Source organism: Nannospalax galili, unplaced genomic scaffold, assembly GCF_000622305.1.
Source record: "Nannospalax galili isolate Female #2095 unplaced genomic scaffold, S.galili_v1.0 scaffold62, whole genome shotgun sequence".
Classification (NCBI taxonomy): domain Eukaryota; kingdom Metazoa; phylum Chordata; class Mammalia; order Rodentia; family Spalacidae; genus Nannospalax; species Nannospalax galili.
The window spans coordinates 1,767,235-1,785,249 of record NW_008348573.1 but is presented as its reverse complement, the minus strand read 5'-3'; the positions used below and the strand labels follow the sequence as shown (position 1 = coordinate 1,785,249).

At 39.1% G+C, this 18,015-nt stretch overlaps 1 protein-coding gene across 1 annotated transcript in view; it reads left to right on the top strand.

Moving 5' to 3' along the window:
* The window catches only part of Umad1 (UBAP1-MVB12-associated (UMA) domain containing 1), a 149,293-nt gene that overhangs the window by 8,293 nt on the left and 122,985 nt on the right, over positions 1 to 18,015 (top strand). Inside the window, exon 2 of the mRNA XM_017801206.1 lies at positions 15,302 to 15,363. Coding sequence (XP_017656695.1) covers positions 15,302 to 15,363 — 62 coding nt within the window. The remainder of the gene's footprint in view (positions 1 to 15,301; positions 15,364 to 18,015) is intronic.

Genomic DNA, 18,015 nt, shown 5'->3' with positions numbered 1-18,015 from the left:
AGGGAAGGGTATACAAGGAACCTAGGGGATAAAGGGAAAGAAGGAGTTCAAGAGAGGTAGGACCATAGGAAAAGGGTATTATTAAGGGAGAAAGGGGGGAAATGGGGGCACCTTAAGTGCGAAAACCATGATTGAGGGCTGAGACAATGTGAGAGATAAATAATGCCTAGCTAGTTTTGAAAACCAGAGGGAACCATATTACTCCTACAACCTACTGACAAATTATACATACCAGATCAAGAAATATATGTCTAGGTAAGGTTTATCTGAGAACAATTGGTCTTTGCCCAAGATTTATCTACATGACACACAGTAATTAAAAGCACTAGACTGGTGGAATTCCTAACCTTCTTGGATGTTTAACAAATATACTTTGAGGCCTATAATAATTTGATCAGATGGACATAAAGGACAGCTTTTGCTCCTTGCCCTCCTAGGTCGACTAGTTCCAAGAGACTATGAGCGTCTCTCAAAATGTCCTATAATGGTGGTGGGTCACCTGTCCTCCAGATCAGCGTAATTGTGGTGGGTCACCTGTCCTCTTGATCAAGGAGGCCAAGGAGATCCTACAAGATGGACTTGAACCAGTGTCCGGTCTACAAAAAGGAGGGTCAACACAGAGGAATCATTTCCTCCATGCTTCCCAGCGAAGCCAACCATGGTCAAGCAGGACCTTTGACTTATCTTCACATAGGCGGAACTGGTAAAAGAAAGGAGCCAGGGGCTCCTCCCAAGCCCATGTGATCCCTGAGGAACAGATCCTCAAACGACCTTAAGAGTCAAAATAAATTGTTTTATCTGGGCCAACTGAATGGCCTTAAACACCCAAAAGGAAAGTATAACCAAAGATTAAAGGGGCCAATGTAATTTCTTAAGAGTCCATATGCATAGCTAAAGGCTACATAACAAGCAACAATGACAGTATGGCTGCCTGCTCCAGTTGACATACTGACATGAGTGGAGGAAAGGTTCACAAGGTCCCACCCCTAGATGAAGAGCTACAGGCAATCAATGGCTACTGAGGGAGGGAAAACCAGTTTTATTTGTTTTTTCAGGGACAAACCCACAATCCTAAGTGATAATGTGTAGATATGAAGCGGTCAGGAGTTTGAGAGGGGGTGGTTGAGGAGGGGACATGCAGGAGGTGGAATAGGGAGGGAGGTGGAAATGATGCAAATATAGTATATTCAAGTATGAAATCCTCAAATAAAAAAGTCGTGATCCTGGTTAATATGTGGACACCAGGGTTGCCACTAGCTTTTGATGGTAGACACTTTTTAAGCAAAAAACACATGGAGGGAAAAAAAGATCCCAACAAAGAAGCTTGTTCTTGTATAGCGCTAGCCACCCTTTTCACCGGATTTTCCATATAATCTCATTTCTACAACCACTTATTACAATTTCTAATAAGCTTGTTGAAATACCCTAGGGAATGTAAACTATGAAGCTAGGGGAAGTATGTCATTCTAGTTCATGTGGTACTCAGCCTGGTACATGGCCTGTAGTAGATGTTCAGTAAATACTTACTGAAGGAACAGGACTTAACATGAAACTGATTATAATGTATTACATATATTGTTATTCTTTATGCTATATTTTCTTTGTAATTTTCTCACACTACAATACTTTTATCTAAGAATTATTTTAGGATATTGAGAAGTTTACCTAATGCCTCTGGACCAGTTGGTACTTTTAAAAAGTATGCAATTCACATTTAATCTCATGAGGCCACTTATTTTTCTATGCAGAAAATTGAGCCGAGAACTCCTGACGTTAGCCCACAATTTCACAAATTGATGTTTTATATATCTATATATCTTCCTATAGTCCCAGCTGACCTGGAACTTGCAACCTGCTTTGTAGATCAGGCTGACTTCTATCACAGAGAGATCTGCCTGCCTCTGCTTCCCATGTGCTGTGCTAAAGGTGTACACCACCATACTTGGCTCACAAGTTGATTTTATTGGTTGCATAAGAGACTGAATACTTAGTGTGACTTGATGCCAGTTTATCTACCACCCTAATTTACATTCTTTGTCATGGATCAATGCTCTAATCTTTGTCATTCAACAGACAGCATATTGAGTCTTTGTCAGAATACCAGATAACCCTGTAGAAAATGAGTAAGCTTTTTTTTTTTTCTATTTACAAATTTAGGCTTCAAGCTAAACACATTGAAAATCTTTTTGTGTGTCAGACCTGCCTGTTCTCTGCATAGCCTGGAAAGCTTGTCAGTAGACTTCTCAGAAAAGTCCTTGGTGGGGCCATTTATTCATATTATTTTGAGACAGGGGCTCAAGAATGGTCAACCCAACTTACTCTATAAGAATACAAATTTATTCTGTTTCAGGAAAGATAATTAACACATAATTAAAAACAAAATACCTGGGCTGGAGAGCTGGCTCAGCAGTTAAGAGGAATTATTGCTCATGTAGAGGATAAGATTTAATTTGTTAATACCCATGTTGGCTGGTTTACAACTGCCTCTAAGGCTAACTCTAGGGGATCTGACTGTGGTTGCTTACCTCCACAACAGTCATGCCATGGTTGCACCCTTACCTGGAAAATAAGTATTGTAGCATGCAGGATCAGGTGCTGGGTAAGACCATTAAAGTCTTCCCATCCTCAGCTTTCTGTGTAGAACTTTTCAGCACTATGAAAGGTAGTCAGCAGGGAGGAAGTTTTCCAGTCAATACCAGATTAATTCTGTATGTCTTGTAATCAAAGTATGTGGTACCTTTAGCAGGATCTTACCATCTAGTTATAGTGGGCAACCAAGAGCAATAGCAATAGCCTATGTTGTTTTGGGGCCTCTGGCACCTCCCTAACAAATAGCTCATTGGAAATATCCCATGCCTGATATTTAGATTTTTATTTACTAACCCATGTATTCTGGGAGCAGCATTATCCCTCACTTTAAACTCCTTTTTTTGAAATTAATATATATATATATATATGTTTTTAAATTAGCTTACAAAGTAATGGGTTAACATAAGCTTTTTCATAATCCTTAGTTTTGGTTAACCCACCCCCACCTCTTCCTCTCACCCATCCTCTACCCCCATCTCCACTTAGACCTTTAGCCCCCAGGGTTCCCCCTCTCTAATTTTATATCACATATGTTCTTTCCCCTCTGCATTCTCATGGATCCTTTCTGGTTTCTTGACCTCTACAGACATTCCAAGTTGTGTTTTCTTTTTTTTTTTCCCAAAAGTTTCACTATAGAGCCCAGATTGGTTTTGTATTCTCAATCCTCATTTGTCCACCTCCCAAGTGTTTGGATTACAGGCATGTACCACCTGCCCAACTGACCCTAGACCTTCAAAGTAGTAAGCAAGGTTTTGGCTGTATCATTTTAATAGTAGTCATGAGGTTAAAATTTGACATGAGGCCTAAAGAATGTATAGAAATACATATTAAAAACAGAATTCACACTGATATCCCCCCCCCCCCGAAATCAGCCACATTTATTTATCTTGCCAGTGGCTGCACTCTCTCAGCCGATTTAGAGAATGCAGCACTTGCTCAGAGGAAAGTAAAGCTTTTAAAGGTAAAGTCCATATCCAGACTGGTTGGTACAAGGTTTACTCAAAAATAAGCAATTTACTCAGAAACAAGCAGTCACATATTTGTTCCTGTAGGTGGGCAAGCAAGCAGTTACAGAAGCCAGATAAGCAGTCACAAAAGCCATTTAAGTCTCAATTGGAGCCTCCCAGGATTATATGGGTGTGTTCCTCTGGGGTCAGCTCTTCCTGGAACTGCTGGCCCTGGGCTAGGGCAGGGTCTGGGATGGCTCACAAAATTGGTGGTTCTTACACAAAAATGGAGGACCTCAGGCTATCACATTCCCCAGTGGCTCTGGGACAAGAGTCAAATCTTTGACTCCTGATTTGTGGCTCATACTGGGTCCTCAGAACAATAATTTTGATGGCATTTAGACACCTCTTGATATATCCTGTTAGACAATTTAGGAGGTATGGGCTCACCATAAAGGCTAAGAGGAGTATTACCCAACAGCAGCAGTTATCAGGGTGGCGAGACATGGGGACTAGGAGAGTAATGACTGGTACCAATTGGAGGATGCCTGTCTTTCTCTTTTTCTTTTTTTTTTTTTTAAAGTTTTAACCAGAGTTTAAACCAGAGTTTAACCAGAGTTAGGATTTCCCTATCACACTGATGGTTTTAAAAGTAGATTGCATATTGTGTTGAACTCTTGCTTGAATTTTTGTTTTATATTTAAGTAGTCATTTATAATTCTTTTCATGAGTCTATAGCAAATATTTGTTTAGAATTTTATTTAGCATATGATATGAGTTTCATTATGAGATTTTTCATACATATATCAGATCTTGCTCTTAGCCATCCTTCCCACCATATCATTCCTCCTCATCCCCTCTTCCTAGTCTTCTTCCTCCTCCCATATAGCTCTGCTCTCTGTTTTCATCTTTCCTTCTCTCTCTCTCTCTCCTATATATTTAAATCTAGATTCTGTATGTGAATGAATGTGATTTTGTCTTTCCTTTCATAACTTTTTCTTCTCTCCTTTAGCTTTCTTCTTCTTCCTCATAGCCTCACTTCTACTTTATATCACATAGATGATGTATATGTATGTATGTATATATGAGAGAAAACACAATCTTTGTGTCTGACTTGTTTCACTTAACAGGATGATTTACAGTTCCACCCATTTTCTAGCAAGTGGCATAATTCATTCCTTATGGCTGAATAAAATTATAAGAATATTGTATATTCTTTGTTCATTAATTATTATTCATTGATGAATATCTTAAGTTGTTTCCATATCTTAGCTATCTAGAATAGTGTAGCAATAAACATGGATGTTCAAGTAAGTTTGACATATGTAGCTTTATTCAATATGTAGCCATTGAAATATGTTCCTTCTATTCCTGATTTCTTCAGGGCTTTTATAATGAAAGAATGTTGAACTTTGTCAAAAGCCTTTTCTACATGTATTGAGCTGATAATGCAATTATATTTATTGATTTGTATATGTGTTGAACCATCTTTGCATCCCTGTAGTGAAACCAACTTGGTCATGATACATGACCTTTTAATGTGTTCTTGAGTTCTTTTCAGAATCTCAGTTTCCTTTCCTGAATTTTCTTATCTATATTACTGACCTCCTCATCCACTCTGCATGCTTTTTAACCTAAGTCCTGAATTGATTACCTTATTTCATCTCCTTGTTTGAGTCTTTTATATGGTCACTGAATATTTTTAGAAGCAGAACTTCTGAAATATTTTTCTAGCTATTGTTTTCAAGCAGTTAGGGAAAGTATCGTAGAAGGTTGTTTTCTTTCTTTAAAAAAAAAATTTCCTGTGTGATTACACATCTGTCGAGAGAGATATGATGTGTCCTTTTGTTTCTTTTGCTACTCTTTTTATTTTCTGAGTCTTTTTAATGTATAGTCTCTGCTTGAGCTTATGATCTTCACTGCTAGTTAGAAGGGCAAAGCAGACAGCAGTAGAAAAACAATAATTTGACAAGACAAAATATAATTCAGAGCACTTGTGCTTCTTGTACAGCCCTAACAATAGGAAATAGCAGAGCTGTGGTACTCAGGTTAAATGTAATTTGAAGATTTTTTTTCTTTTCTTTCTTTTTTTTTTTCTTTTTTTTTTTTTTTTTTTTTTTTTTTTTTGGTCTTTTTGAGACAGGGTCTCCCTGTCACCCCAGCTGGCCTGAAACTCAACATATAGACCAGGCTAGTCTTCAGCTCACAGAGATCCACCTGCCTCTGCCTCTCAAGTGCTAAGGTGTGTGCCACCATGCCCTGCTTGAAGATTTTTCTTTAAGCTAAGGATATTGATCATTAAGAAAAAGAAGAGAGAATGGAGAAGGCAATAAAAAAAGAGGGAGTAAATTATGAGGGAAAGTTTATGAGTTAAAGCTATGAACATTAATGGAAAAAAATACTATAAAATAAACACAGAAAAAAAAGTCATAAAATCCTAACCAAGCAAAATTAAAACTAAAGCAAAACCATTAAAATATACAAAAGTGAAAATTTTAAAAATAAAAATATGAAATATAGTAGAATAAAAATATTACATCATCAGTATTTTTTCCTTTCTGTGGTGAGTGTGGTCTCCTCCACCCCCTACCCCATATAGTATCTTTCATAGCTGGCTTTGCAGGTGGGAGGAAGTCTGCTAATCACTGTGTTGTTCAAAATGAGTTAACCACAGCATCTCCAGTTGTGGGACAGATTGCTGCACAAGAATCATCTCTCCTTAGGGGTTTCCCAGTCATTGTGTGTGTTGCTCCCCGTAGTACTATATACCTCCCCCACCTCCAGCTACAGCTTTCTCTCTGGTATGTTGGATGGTAGTGCTTTCCACAAGTGGTTTTTGGTGTCTAAGCCTGGAGCAGTGTCTTTTCTTTTTCTTTGCCTCTAGATTCTCATGTCTTATCAGGACCCTGAACCCACAGCCTTGCCTGAGTTATGTGCATGTCCACAAATCCATGTCAGTTCAGTCCACGTCTCATGTTCATATGCTTATGATAGTCACTTGCTTAATCTGTGGAAAGGTTGGGAATACTGGAGTTTGGAGATGTTGTAGTGCTGAATTTTCTGCTCTCCCAGCCAGGTGGTTCAAAATGGGATTTTTCTAGGAATGGTTCCCTCCTTCATCCCAACCTGGGCTTACAGTAGCATTAAAGGCCCATTTAGGGAAAGCTATTTCCTCTGGTCAAGAAAATTCAGTCTCTGGCCTCGGTGGAGACCTAACATTCCTGTTGGGCTGGCTAAGGCACCACTACTCTGGAAAGCAGATTCACCTGATGCCATGCTAAAGAGATGAGAGGAATATTTATCCCTTTAATAAGGTAATGTACTTTTCCTTCCCAGAAGTCTTTACAGTCATCATGAGGTTCTGTTAGGCCTGCCTGCCTTTCTGATTCTGACTCAGGCATAACTTTTCCTTTTTCTTCCCTTCGGCCATTTCTTTCAGATGCTGCCCACAGTCTAAGTATGTTTTCTCTGGTACTTTGGCATTTTCACTCTTTCTCTGAAGCCCTCCTTCCTGCCAAGTGGCTACTTGTCCATCATTCAGATGCTTAGAAATAGCATAGCTTGCTCTCTTCTTCTTCCCCAACTTTCTCTTCTAGTCAGCTGCCCAGATTTACAGCTTGCCTGCCCTGGGATCTTTTCTTTTAAACCCTAGTAAAACTGTCCTCCAGCTTTCTTTTGAGTCCATTCTTAAGTTCTTATAAAACAGGATTAAGAACCACAAGAGAGAACCTCAGTTCCCCCATAACATGTGGTAACCCAGGTTGGGCTCCCCAAAATTTCAGTAACACAGGGAAGAAGAGAGGCACAGCTGGCAACAACTCCCTTCAGAGATTCTGCTACCTGTGCCTCATGCAGACCCTGTCTAAAGATGCTTTTGTGAGTTTGCTCTGGAGGTCTTCGCTCTCTGTTTTCTGCCCCAGAGCAGGGAAAAGGGAATTCTACCCCATCAAGGGCTGTGAGTTGGAGTCTTTAAATCTCACGTTCAGCACTTCTGGATTTTATCTGTTTCCATTCCAGTAAATACTATGGTTCTTTCTTGCCTCTCCAATGATTTTACTTCTCACTGCCATGTGGGATCAGGTGTTTCCTTTCAGATTCGTGGGGCCCAAGCACAGTGCTATTTGTCTCTTTTTTACCACCTTCCATAATCTTTGAATTTCTCTTTCTTACTGTTCCTTCTCATCTATAGTCAAATCAAGAGAAATCTGTTGAATATTCACTGTTACCAGAATGATGTCAGTGTGCCAGCTATATTCTATCCTTATCTGATGTGTGGTACTAATAATCTAGGAATGCTAATTTAACATGTTCTTGGTGTCATTCTGACACCAGACTGACTTCTAACCCACAGAGATCCACCAGCCTCCAGTGCTGAAATTAGAGGTATGTGTGCCACCATACCCAATGGGCTTGAACCTTTTCCTCTGTTTGCCTACTAACTGCATTCCTTCCTTCATGGCGTAGTTCCTATTCTTGGATCTTTTGAGGTTGTAGCAGTTGGAATTGGGTAACAACTCAAATTTTCATGCGTAATGAGAAGTAGTATATTGTGAAATAAAATGGCATCTTCAGCAGCCTCGGGTTCCTCTGTTAAATGAACATAGTGATGCCCGCCTCACAAGGCTGTGAGAGTGTGTAAGGGTCTCTTGTCACCCTCACTGACTCATTCTATCCAGGCTGTTATAACAAAATACCATAAAATAGGTAGCTAATAAATAATGAAATTGTTATTTCTCATACGTTCAGACTGAGAAGGCCAAGGTCCAATTGTTGACAGATTTGCAATCTGTTGAAGGCTTCCTTCATAGACCTTATAAAAATGTTTTCACATGGTTAAAGGGGAACACTCTGGACTCTTTAGCCCCTTCTGAGGACAAATCCCATTCATGAGTGTTCCACCCTTGTCTTAGTTTGTTCTTCATTGCTGTGACAAAACACTCTGACCAGTACCAACTTGGGGAGGAAATGGTTTATTTGTCTTACATCTCCCAGGTCGCAGATCATCAGGGAGCCCAAGGTAGGAACTCAGGGCAGGAACCTGGAGGCAGGAGCTGGAGCACAGGCCATGGGGGAACACTGCTTACAGGCATGCTCCCCTGGCCCCTACTCAGCCTGCTTTCTTATGCAACACAGGCCCACCTGCCCAGGGGTGGCACCACCCACAGTGGGCTGGGCCCTCCCACATCACTCATCAAGAAGATGCCCCTCAGACATGGCCACAGGCCAGTCCAATAGAGGCAATTTCCCGATTGAGGCTCCCTCAACCCAGGTGTGTCAAGTTGACACTAAAGCTATCCAGCACAACCCTCAAGACCCAGTCACCTCTCAAAGGCCACACCTTATCACCTTGGGTGTTAGATTTCAACATGTGAATTTTGAGGGCATGCATTCAGTCTCTAGAGCTACTACTCTAAGATAGGGCAATAGGTACTTGATAAAGGCAGGACATCAGTTTGACACCTAGACTTACAACAGCACTATTTAGTTCCAGCTCCCTCCCTTCTCTGCAATTAGTGCCTGCCATGCTCTCTCATCTGATCATTAAACAGTCACCTTGTTGATCATCATCCCCATTTTTCAGATGAAGAAATTGAGGCTATAAGAGCTTAACTAACTTGCACAAGGTCTTGAATGTGGTAAAGGATTTGGGTCAAGTTCTGACAGATTTCAAGCTATTCTCTTTCCATGGCACCCGGCTGCCTTGTATAATGAGTGGGACTGGAGACTGAAAAGGAGTTAATGGCTCGGCCACTCCACAGTTCTTTCCACTACTTCATTTGCTGAATAACTAATAGGCAAACACTCCCAAATGGTATTTGCATTTTAAAAGCCTTTCTCATTAACTCTAATGAATCCCTAATTGGTAGAATTTTTTGGAGTAATATTTTTATTTTTTATCTTTAAAAAAATTATTAGTTTTCCAAGTTAGCATACTAAGCAATAGGTTTCATTATGGCATTTTCATATGTAACTTTGTTTTTAATGCATTTTCTTCCCTCATGCTCCTCCCCTATCTCCCCGATACCCCTATTCCACTCCAGGATATTTTAAAATACTGGAACTTTCTCCCATGTCTTCAAGGTGTTTGGCTATCCTTTTCTCCTTTGCAGATTATCAATTACTATGGAATCAGTGGTGCAGTAGAATGCAGCCACATACTGTTAGTGTGCCCCAAATGTAACTGAATGAATTAACAGGGAATTGTGGGAAAAAATCATAGAAAGGGATAAAGTATATTAGCATCTTATAAAATGAATGTTCAAAAGTGAATAAATTGACCTATTGAGAGCCTTCTGAAGTGTGATATAAAAATAATGTTTTATAACCAGTGTCATGCCAGCCTTGTTCAGAAATATTAGTATATCAACATTTCCCATAGAGTTTTAATGAGCCTTTTAAAGTGTTTAATAGGTGTTTGGTGACTAAAATGACCCCCCCCCCCTTTTAAAACATTATGAAAAACTATTTTAAATTTCTTTACTACAAAATTCCTCAGATGCTAAAATGCACTGGAGATCAGCTGGCAGAGAACTCATGCTCTGCAGGTTATTCTCATACTTTTGACCATAGAAATACTTTTTTTCCTGTGTGAGCTCCTTAGAACACTGCTGTAGATTACATTCTCAGATATAGAGTTGTAGATAAATCCTTTCTAATAAAGATAAGAAGAAAACACTTTTTTGGTATTCCTATTTGTGTGTGTGTGTGTGTGTGTGTGTGTGTGTGTGTGTGTGTGTGTATCCAGACAGACTCCAGTTAATGTCCACATTAGTCCATTCCTGGTCCTTTGGGACCCAAGGGCATGCTAGTAATAAAAGTCCTCTTCCCAGATGGGATGTGACCAATTGAGAGAAAAACAGGAACAGATGGAAACCAAGTCCTTTATTGCCTAGAAAGCTTGTGTTGAAGAATATGGTTTAAATCACAATCAAGCAGAACCCCAGAATTAGACCAAGTTCCATCTAGTTGCAAGGTATACTGGGGTTGGTGCAGTTTTCCCTAGTAGGGAAAGGCCCCTGTAGATCTGAGCAAAACGTTCAACAGAAAGTTGAAGAAAGGGTAGAACCATATACAAGTAAGTCCTCCAGAACTCACCAATCCAGAGAGGCTTGGCAAGGAATGACTGGTAATGGAGCATAAAGAGTGCAAATCAAAGGTCTGTTCCCTTATCTCCCTACCACCAACACCTCTGTACAGACTTCCTCTGGATGAACCAAGGAGGTGTTTGGACTCCTTCCCAAGCTTTGGAATTCTTCCCCTTTCTGCCTTCCTGTTTGCCTACTGCTCATCCAACACCATGTCACCTCTCTCCCATCTTTCCACAGTAGAATGAGGTTGGGATGGTAGTGTAATGGCTGTCCTTTTTCGTCTCTTTGTACAACTCAAATGTATTCCAATTTTTTTATCCTAGCAAAGGTAGAGTGCATATATTCCTCTAAAACAGGGATTAGTAAACTCTTCAGCCTGCCACCTGTCTTCATAAATTAGATTGTTTTGGATAACAGCCACGTATTAGCTTACATAATGTCTCTAACTTCTCTTGAACAGAGTTGTGAAGAAGTTGTGACAGAGACCATATGGCCTGTAAAGCCTAACGTGTTTACTATCTGGCCTTTCACAACAGAAATTGGCCAACCTCTAATTTAAGCTATAGATGAATTTCACATCAGCCCTTTAAGTTCTGAAGATGCTTTATTATTATGTATGTGTAGCCTTTATCATTATTGAAAATAAAACCTACATTTTTAAACAGACTTACATGGTATAATATAAGAAGAATTTTGCTTCTAGTAAAATTGTTTCTGGTCTTAAAAACTTATGGAAAAATAACACAAGGACTGTTTGTTTGCTTTTAAGACCAGAAGGAAGGACAGAGGCTCTGGTCAGTACTTGGCATCATCATTGGAAAAATAAGAAAACAAATAATGTGTGAGGCCTTGGGAAGCAAAAAGGACGGGGAGAAGCGGGGAGGGTGGGCTGACACTAGTTCCTATCTTCAGAGCTCCCTTTCAGAACAGTTGATTCTTCACACCCTTCTACCAGCAAGCTTCTTTCCTCTTGCCTTAACCCTCATCCACCAGAACCTTTCATAGACTACATTCTCTGGTGCTGGATTCTTTCCCCCCATATGTAGCTGCCTCTATCCATAAAGATAAAGGGGAAATCAGAGTTCCTAGTCTCATTATTAAAAATATTTAAGAATGAACTCCAACAGAAGCTAAAGGACATCTTATTAGAGTTTAAAAGAAAAATCCCCAGGGCAGGCAAGCTGTAAATCTCAGAAGCTGCCAAGAGTAGAATGGAGGAGAGAAGGAGAAAAGTCATGCCTTTTTAAGCCAGTATGGAGGTTAGACAAAGTTAGCAACCACATGGCCAGAAGGGGAGCTTTAGAGAAAGAGTAAGGAAACCCAAGATAGTGGGGAAAGCATGCTTAAAAAACAGAGAAGGAGAGGTTATTCTTTTCTGAATTGACAGTCTTGAGAAGCTGCATGACTGTGGCCTGGTGAGCTGAGCTACTTCTCTAGGGGCAGGGATTCTGGGCAGCATGATCTCATTAAAGAACTAATGTTCCACCTGTCTCTATGTGGCTTGCGATACACTTGGTGCCTGTGAGCCCTAGAGTTCACTTACTTTTCAAACAGAGGGGTGGTGATTGTGCTGGATAGCTTTGGTGTCAACTTGACACACGTGGGTTGAGGGAGGCTCAAGTGGGGAATTGCTTTCATTGGACTGGCCTGTGGCCATGTCCATGGGGCACCTTCTTGATTGTTGAGTGATGTGGGAGGGCCCAGCCCACTGTGGGTGGTGTCACCCCTGGGCAGGTGGGCCTATGTTGTATAAGAAAGCAGGTTGACCATGGGCCAGGGGAGCAAGCCAGTAAGCAGCATTCCTCCATGGCCTGTGCTCCAGCTCCTGCTTCCAGGTTCCTGCCCTGAGTTCCTACCTTGGGCTCCTTGATGAACTGTGACCTGGGAGATGTAAGCCGAATAAACCCTTTCCTCCCCAAGTTGGTATTGGTCAGAGTATTTAGTCACAGCAATGAAGAAATAAACTAGGACAGTGATGATCTTCCCACACTGACCAACACCTTTATAGAAGGTGAAATAGTGTGAAAATCTTAGAGGCTTTTCATTCTTTCTAAATCGCTGGCTTGTAAATGAACTTTTGGGATCTTTGAACTATGTAAGCATAAGTGATGTCTGAAAACAAAAGTACTTATCACATTGATTTTTATTTATTGTTAACAGTATCTCACATCTAAGTGATTATACAAAGTAATTGAGCTTTTACCATGGTTAACTAATTCTTCAGTTAGGGAAAAATCTTGAGTTATATTTCCTTGTAACCTTTTTCCCCTTCGTGTTCCACTTCATTTTGAGCCTTTGTTTGTAGAAATAATCTTGCGGTTCGCAATTTTCCTTGTAATCAGTGACTGTCCTGAGTCATCACCGGACATGACATTTCAGTAGAGTGTTAGTTCTGTGTTGCTTCCAGGCAGATGTGTTGTATGATGTCAAGAGCACTGACTGATAACCTTTGCAAACAGGAGGAAGAAATGGAGAATATTTTGTATGCTCACCTTGAAACATGAAAATGCCAAAGCAAGTGTAGACTTTGTGCTGGATGTAGTGTTTGTATGACTGTGGGTGAAAAAAAGTACTCATTTCAAGTCTTCTTAGGGTAAGCAACTTTTTCAGTGAGTTTCTCATATTTCCTCATACACCTTGTTTGGGTTTACATGTGCATTATTAACCCAGCCCTGACCTTGTAACAAAAGTTTGCTTTGTATTGGCTGCGAATGCTGGTAGTGGTCTCATGTCCATAACCAAACAGACTGAATTCCTTGTACTTTGACGTCTCCACCTGTAAATTGGGAGTGGATTATTTTATCCCTGCCAGAGAGAAAGGGGTTGCTAAGGAGAAGACTGTTTTTGATGCATCAGTGGATGACCAGTATAAACAACCACTTAAAAAGCCAGTCAGGGGGCTGGAGAGATGGCTCAGCAGTTAAGAGCACTGATTGCTCTTGCAGAAGACCCGGGTTCAATTCCCAGCATCCACATGGCGGCTACAAGCCATCCTTAACTCCAGTTCCAGAAGAATCCGAAGCCCTCTTCTGACCTCCGTGGCACTGCGTGACATGGGTGCACTCACATACATGCAGGCAATATACTCATACACATAAAATAAAAATAATAAAATATTTTTAAAAAGCCAGTCAGAATAGTTTGAAGTCCTGGACCACAACAGTCAGTTGATTTAATTTTTGACCTAAAAATAAAGCATTATATACACACATACCCTAAAGTTTATGATGATTTTCTTTCTGTATGATTTTTGAAAAAATCGCTCTTTTTGAAATTTAAAGAGTATCACCATTATGAGTTATAAATAACAATATGTCAAAATGATACTTCATAAATTTGCCTTTTAAATTTCACAGATAAGTTTTAGGAGACATTGCTGCCTGCTCAAGTACAGCTTTCATTAACCACTTTTAAATGCTTGACACAACAAAGAGAAATTCACTAATTTATTCAACTAATGCTTACTGATCATCTGTTTTGTGCTGGGTCCTAGTGAATGACAGCGATACTGCATGCAACTGAAAGCAAAGCTGAAAGACTTGAATATGCATTGATAAGTTTAGGTTGTAAACATTTTGGGAAGCTAAATTATTGAAAGTAAATTTAATTCTTTATGCTTTTAGAATCTAACAGTTTATTCCTATGCAGTTTTCAAGAGGCTTTTTCTTGATTATCGCCACTGGTAAACTAAACTTTTGTGTTTCATAAGGAAAGGTTAAGCTCAGCAAAATTTTCATTCTTTATCGCTTGTCAGTACTGCTGACATTCTTTATGTTAAAAAATACCTGACCTTTGATTTCAGGCAAGCCATCATTCATAAGCTTGATAATTTCACTGTTGTGTACATTCTTAAGTGGGCTTAATTCTGTGGGATGAACAATTTACAAATTACTAAATTAGCCTCTGATTATGCTTCAAAGAAGTAGGTTAATTGTGTATATATATTCATCATTAAGTATTAACAATTAATAAATTCAAGTAGGTCACTAATAAGTTATTATGCTTCTACTTGCTGAACATGTCTATTCTATATCATTTAAGTCAGTCTAGTCCAAATTAACTTAGTGATTTAACATACATGGGTGCCAGCTATTTGTGTGTTGATTGTTCTTTCCTGCGGTAAAGAGTGTCTGGCATTTGGTTCATTATTACACAGAAATATAAACATCTACTTTAGGGCAAATTTTCAGTGACGAAAAAAAAAAAATCCTGAAGAATAAACCTTATGAAAACAAATTTGGAGGACAGTTAGTCATACCATTAGGAAATTTCTGTTTTAAAATAGTTTGCCTATCTTTAAGTCATGGCTTTCTTGATTTATTTAAAATATGATTTGAATTGCCAGGAATGGTGGTGCGTGCTTTTAATCCCAGCATTCGGGAGACAGAGACAGGTGGATCTGTGAGAGAGAGGCCAGCCTGATCTGCATAGTGAGTTCCAGGCCAGCTGTGGCTACAGGGAAACCCTATCTTAAAAGTCAAAAAATAAAATGAGATATGATTTGACATAAAAAATAAGATTTTATTTTTCCAGAGTAAACCTATATGAAACAGGATTTTTAACAAAGGAAATTGTGGTTGCTTCCATGGTATGAAACATAGACTAACACAAATATTTCAAACAAACAAAACAGTTTGGCCTTAACAGTATCGTTCTCTTGTCTTTTTTGCATGATAGGAGAAACAGCGGATGAAACAAGAAGTAAAACTTCAGAAGTAGAAGGCAACCAGCCTTTGGAGGTAAGTGAAATCCTGTAAGAATCCTTTGAGGGTGGAACTGAACAAGTCACTGTGATTACATATTCTCCTGAGGATTAATATGCTCTTAGCTCCTACCAAGAAACAAGTGATCTACTGAAAGTCAGGTAAGCAGTACTGGGAGTGCCTTCCCAAGTATCGGGCTTTTCCTGGTAAGGAAGGAAGGGAAGGAGGGATGGAGGAAAGGAGGGAGGGAGGAAGGGAGGGTAGGGAGAGGAAAGAGAAGAAAATTTAAAGAAAGGAATAGAGACCTTGAGTTAGAACAACTTGACTATTTTTGAGTGATTATTTTATAATACATTTGAATAGGTAATATCTGAACCCAGAGAGAAAGGACTAAAAAGAACACACCTACCTATTCAGAAGTATATTGGCTTACTGTGCTCAGAATCTGAGAATACTTCTTGACAATAACCTGGAGAAAAACTAGAGTATTATTTCTTTTTACATGAGAAAACTGTTTTGCTCTTGAGAGAATGTGAATATGTGGTAGGGTACTTTTGCACAATGTACCAACACTATTTAATCACTGAAATAATCATATTTAAGGCTTAGGGGCATGTTAAGTGTTAGATGGAAGAGATATCCATGAATGGTGACACTTTCTACATGGTGACACTCCTCACCAGTATCTACTTCTAGTCTACTTGCCACAGAAAAGAGTGTTGCTGCTTTCACCTGGTGTAAGATCAAGGAACTGATGTGATTGCTTCACCATGGCGCCCACAATACCTAGTACAGTGTAGGGGTCAAGAAGATCTGATAACTGAATAAATTAATTATGATTAATGAATAATAATGAGATATAAATAGAAAGTAACATTTAAGAAGAGATTTTTTAATTATTTGCTTAATAACCACATAATTAGAAGAAGCATTTCATTACAACAGTATTGACATACTCAATAACAATTTCCAGAGCTAATATGCATCTCTTCCAAAATTGGCTATAAATTTTTAGGTTTACAGTTGAATTAGTACAGTTATACAATATAGTACTCAGTATAAACCCTAAAAGATATAAAATTAAATGAGATTTTAACCTTTAAAGGAGATCTCCATTTCATTACTAAAATACACAGTTTCATACAGAAAATTCATTTTTAATGTAATTAACACTAAGATGTTTGCACATGCATTTCTAATCTCTATATATCTGATTATTATTAGTCACAGTCGGTTACTTTCTGAGATCCTTGGCATCTGAGAATGGATATAAAGTCATCATGTAGAGTTCAATGGTAATATTTTTCACATACTAATTATTAGGAAGCAAATTTTTATGCTTTGAAAGTTATTTAAATTTTTTTAAATTTAATAACCACATGATTAGAAGAAGCATGTCATTATAACTTTAACATATTCAGTAACACACTCCAGAGCAAGGATACATCTCTTTCAAAGGTGCTGTAAATTTTTAGATTGACAGTTGAATTAATATAGTTATGCAATATTGAACTCAGTATAAACCATGTAAATTATAAAATTGAATGAGTTTTTACCCTTTAAAGAACTTCATTTCATTTTAAAATATGCTGTTTCCTACATTTTTAATGCTACTAACACTTAGATGTTTGCACTTATGTCTTTAATCTCTATGTATCTGATGATTACTAGTCACAGTTGGTTACAATCAGATCCTTAGTACTTGAGTATGGATATAAAGTCATCAAGTAGATTTCACTGGTAATGTTTATCACCTATACTATTTAACATGAAGTAAAATTTTATGCTTCCTCCTCAAATATAAGTCTTTTTTTCAATTAGTTGATTTTCTGTGTGTATATCATATAGAACATCCCAATCTCATTCATCTATATACCCACTTCCCAAATGGCACTCTCCCATAGTCTCCCCCTTCCCACATACTGGAGCCCATATACTCTGTCATCCCTGTTACTGTCCACTGTGTTGTCAACACCCCCCAGCCATTCTCCAGTGCCTGTCCATCTGTTGAATCTAGTCAGCCTATCTAGAGAGCCTTGTTTTAGGAAGATCGGCTGTTCCTCATCTAGCAGCAATCAGTTGTCAATATTCCTTTAGATAAGATTGGGGTCTGCTGTTCATTTTCCCAGTTCTATGCTGGGTTACTATCTGGAAGTCTCTTGTGCCACCTTGCCCAATAACTCAAAGGAAGGCGTCTCCTGTCTGGCATTGTTTCTTGTTATGTAGCCTTTAGCAATACATATGGACTTAAAAGTTATATTGACCCCATCGATCTTTGGTTATACTTTCCTTTTGGGTGTTTAAGACCCTACAGTTGGCCCAGATAAAACAATTTATTTTTACTCTTAAGGTTGTTTGAGGATCTGTTCCTCAGGGGTAACATGGACTTGGGAGGAGCCCCTGGCTCCTTTCTTTTACCAGTTCCACCTATGTGAAGATAAGTCAAAGGTCCTGCTCGACTATTACTGGCTTCACATGGAAGCATGGAGGAAATGTTTCCTCTGTGTTGACCCTCCTCTTTGTAGACTGGACACTGGCTGAGGTCCATCTGGTGGGGTCTCCACGGCCTCCTTGCTCAAGAGGACAGGTGACTCACCACAGCTACAGGACATTTTGAGAGATGCTTGTAGTCCCCTTGAATTTAGTTGACCTAGGAGGGCAAGGAGCAAAAACTGTCCTTTACGTCCC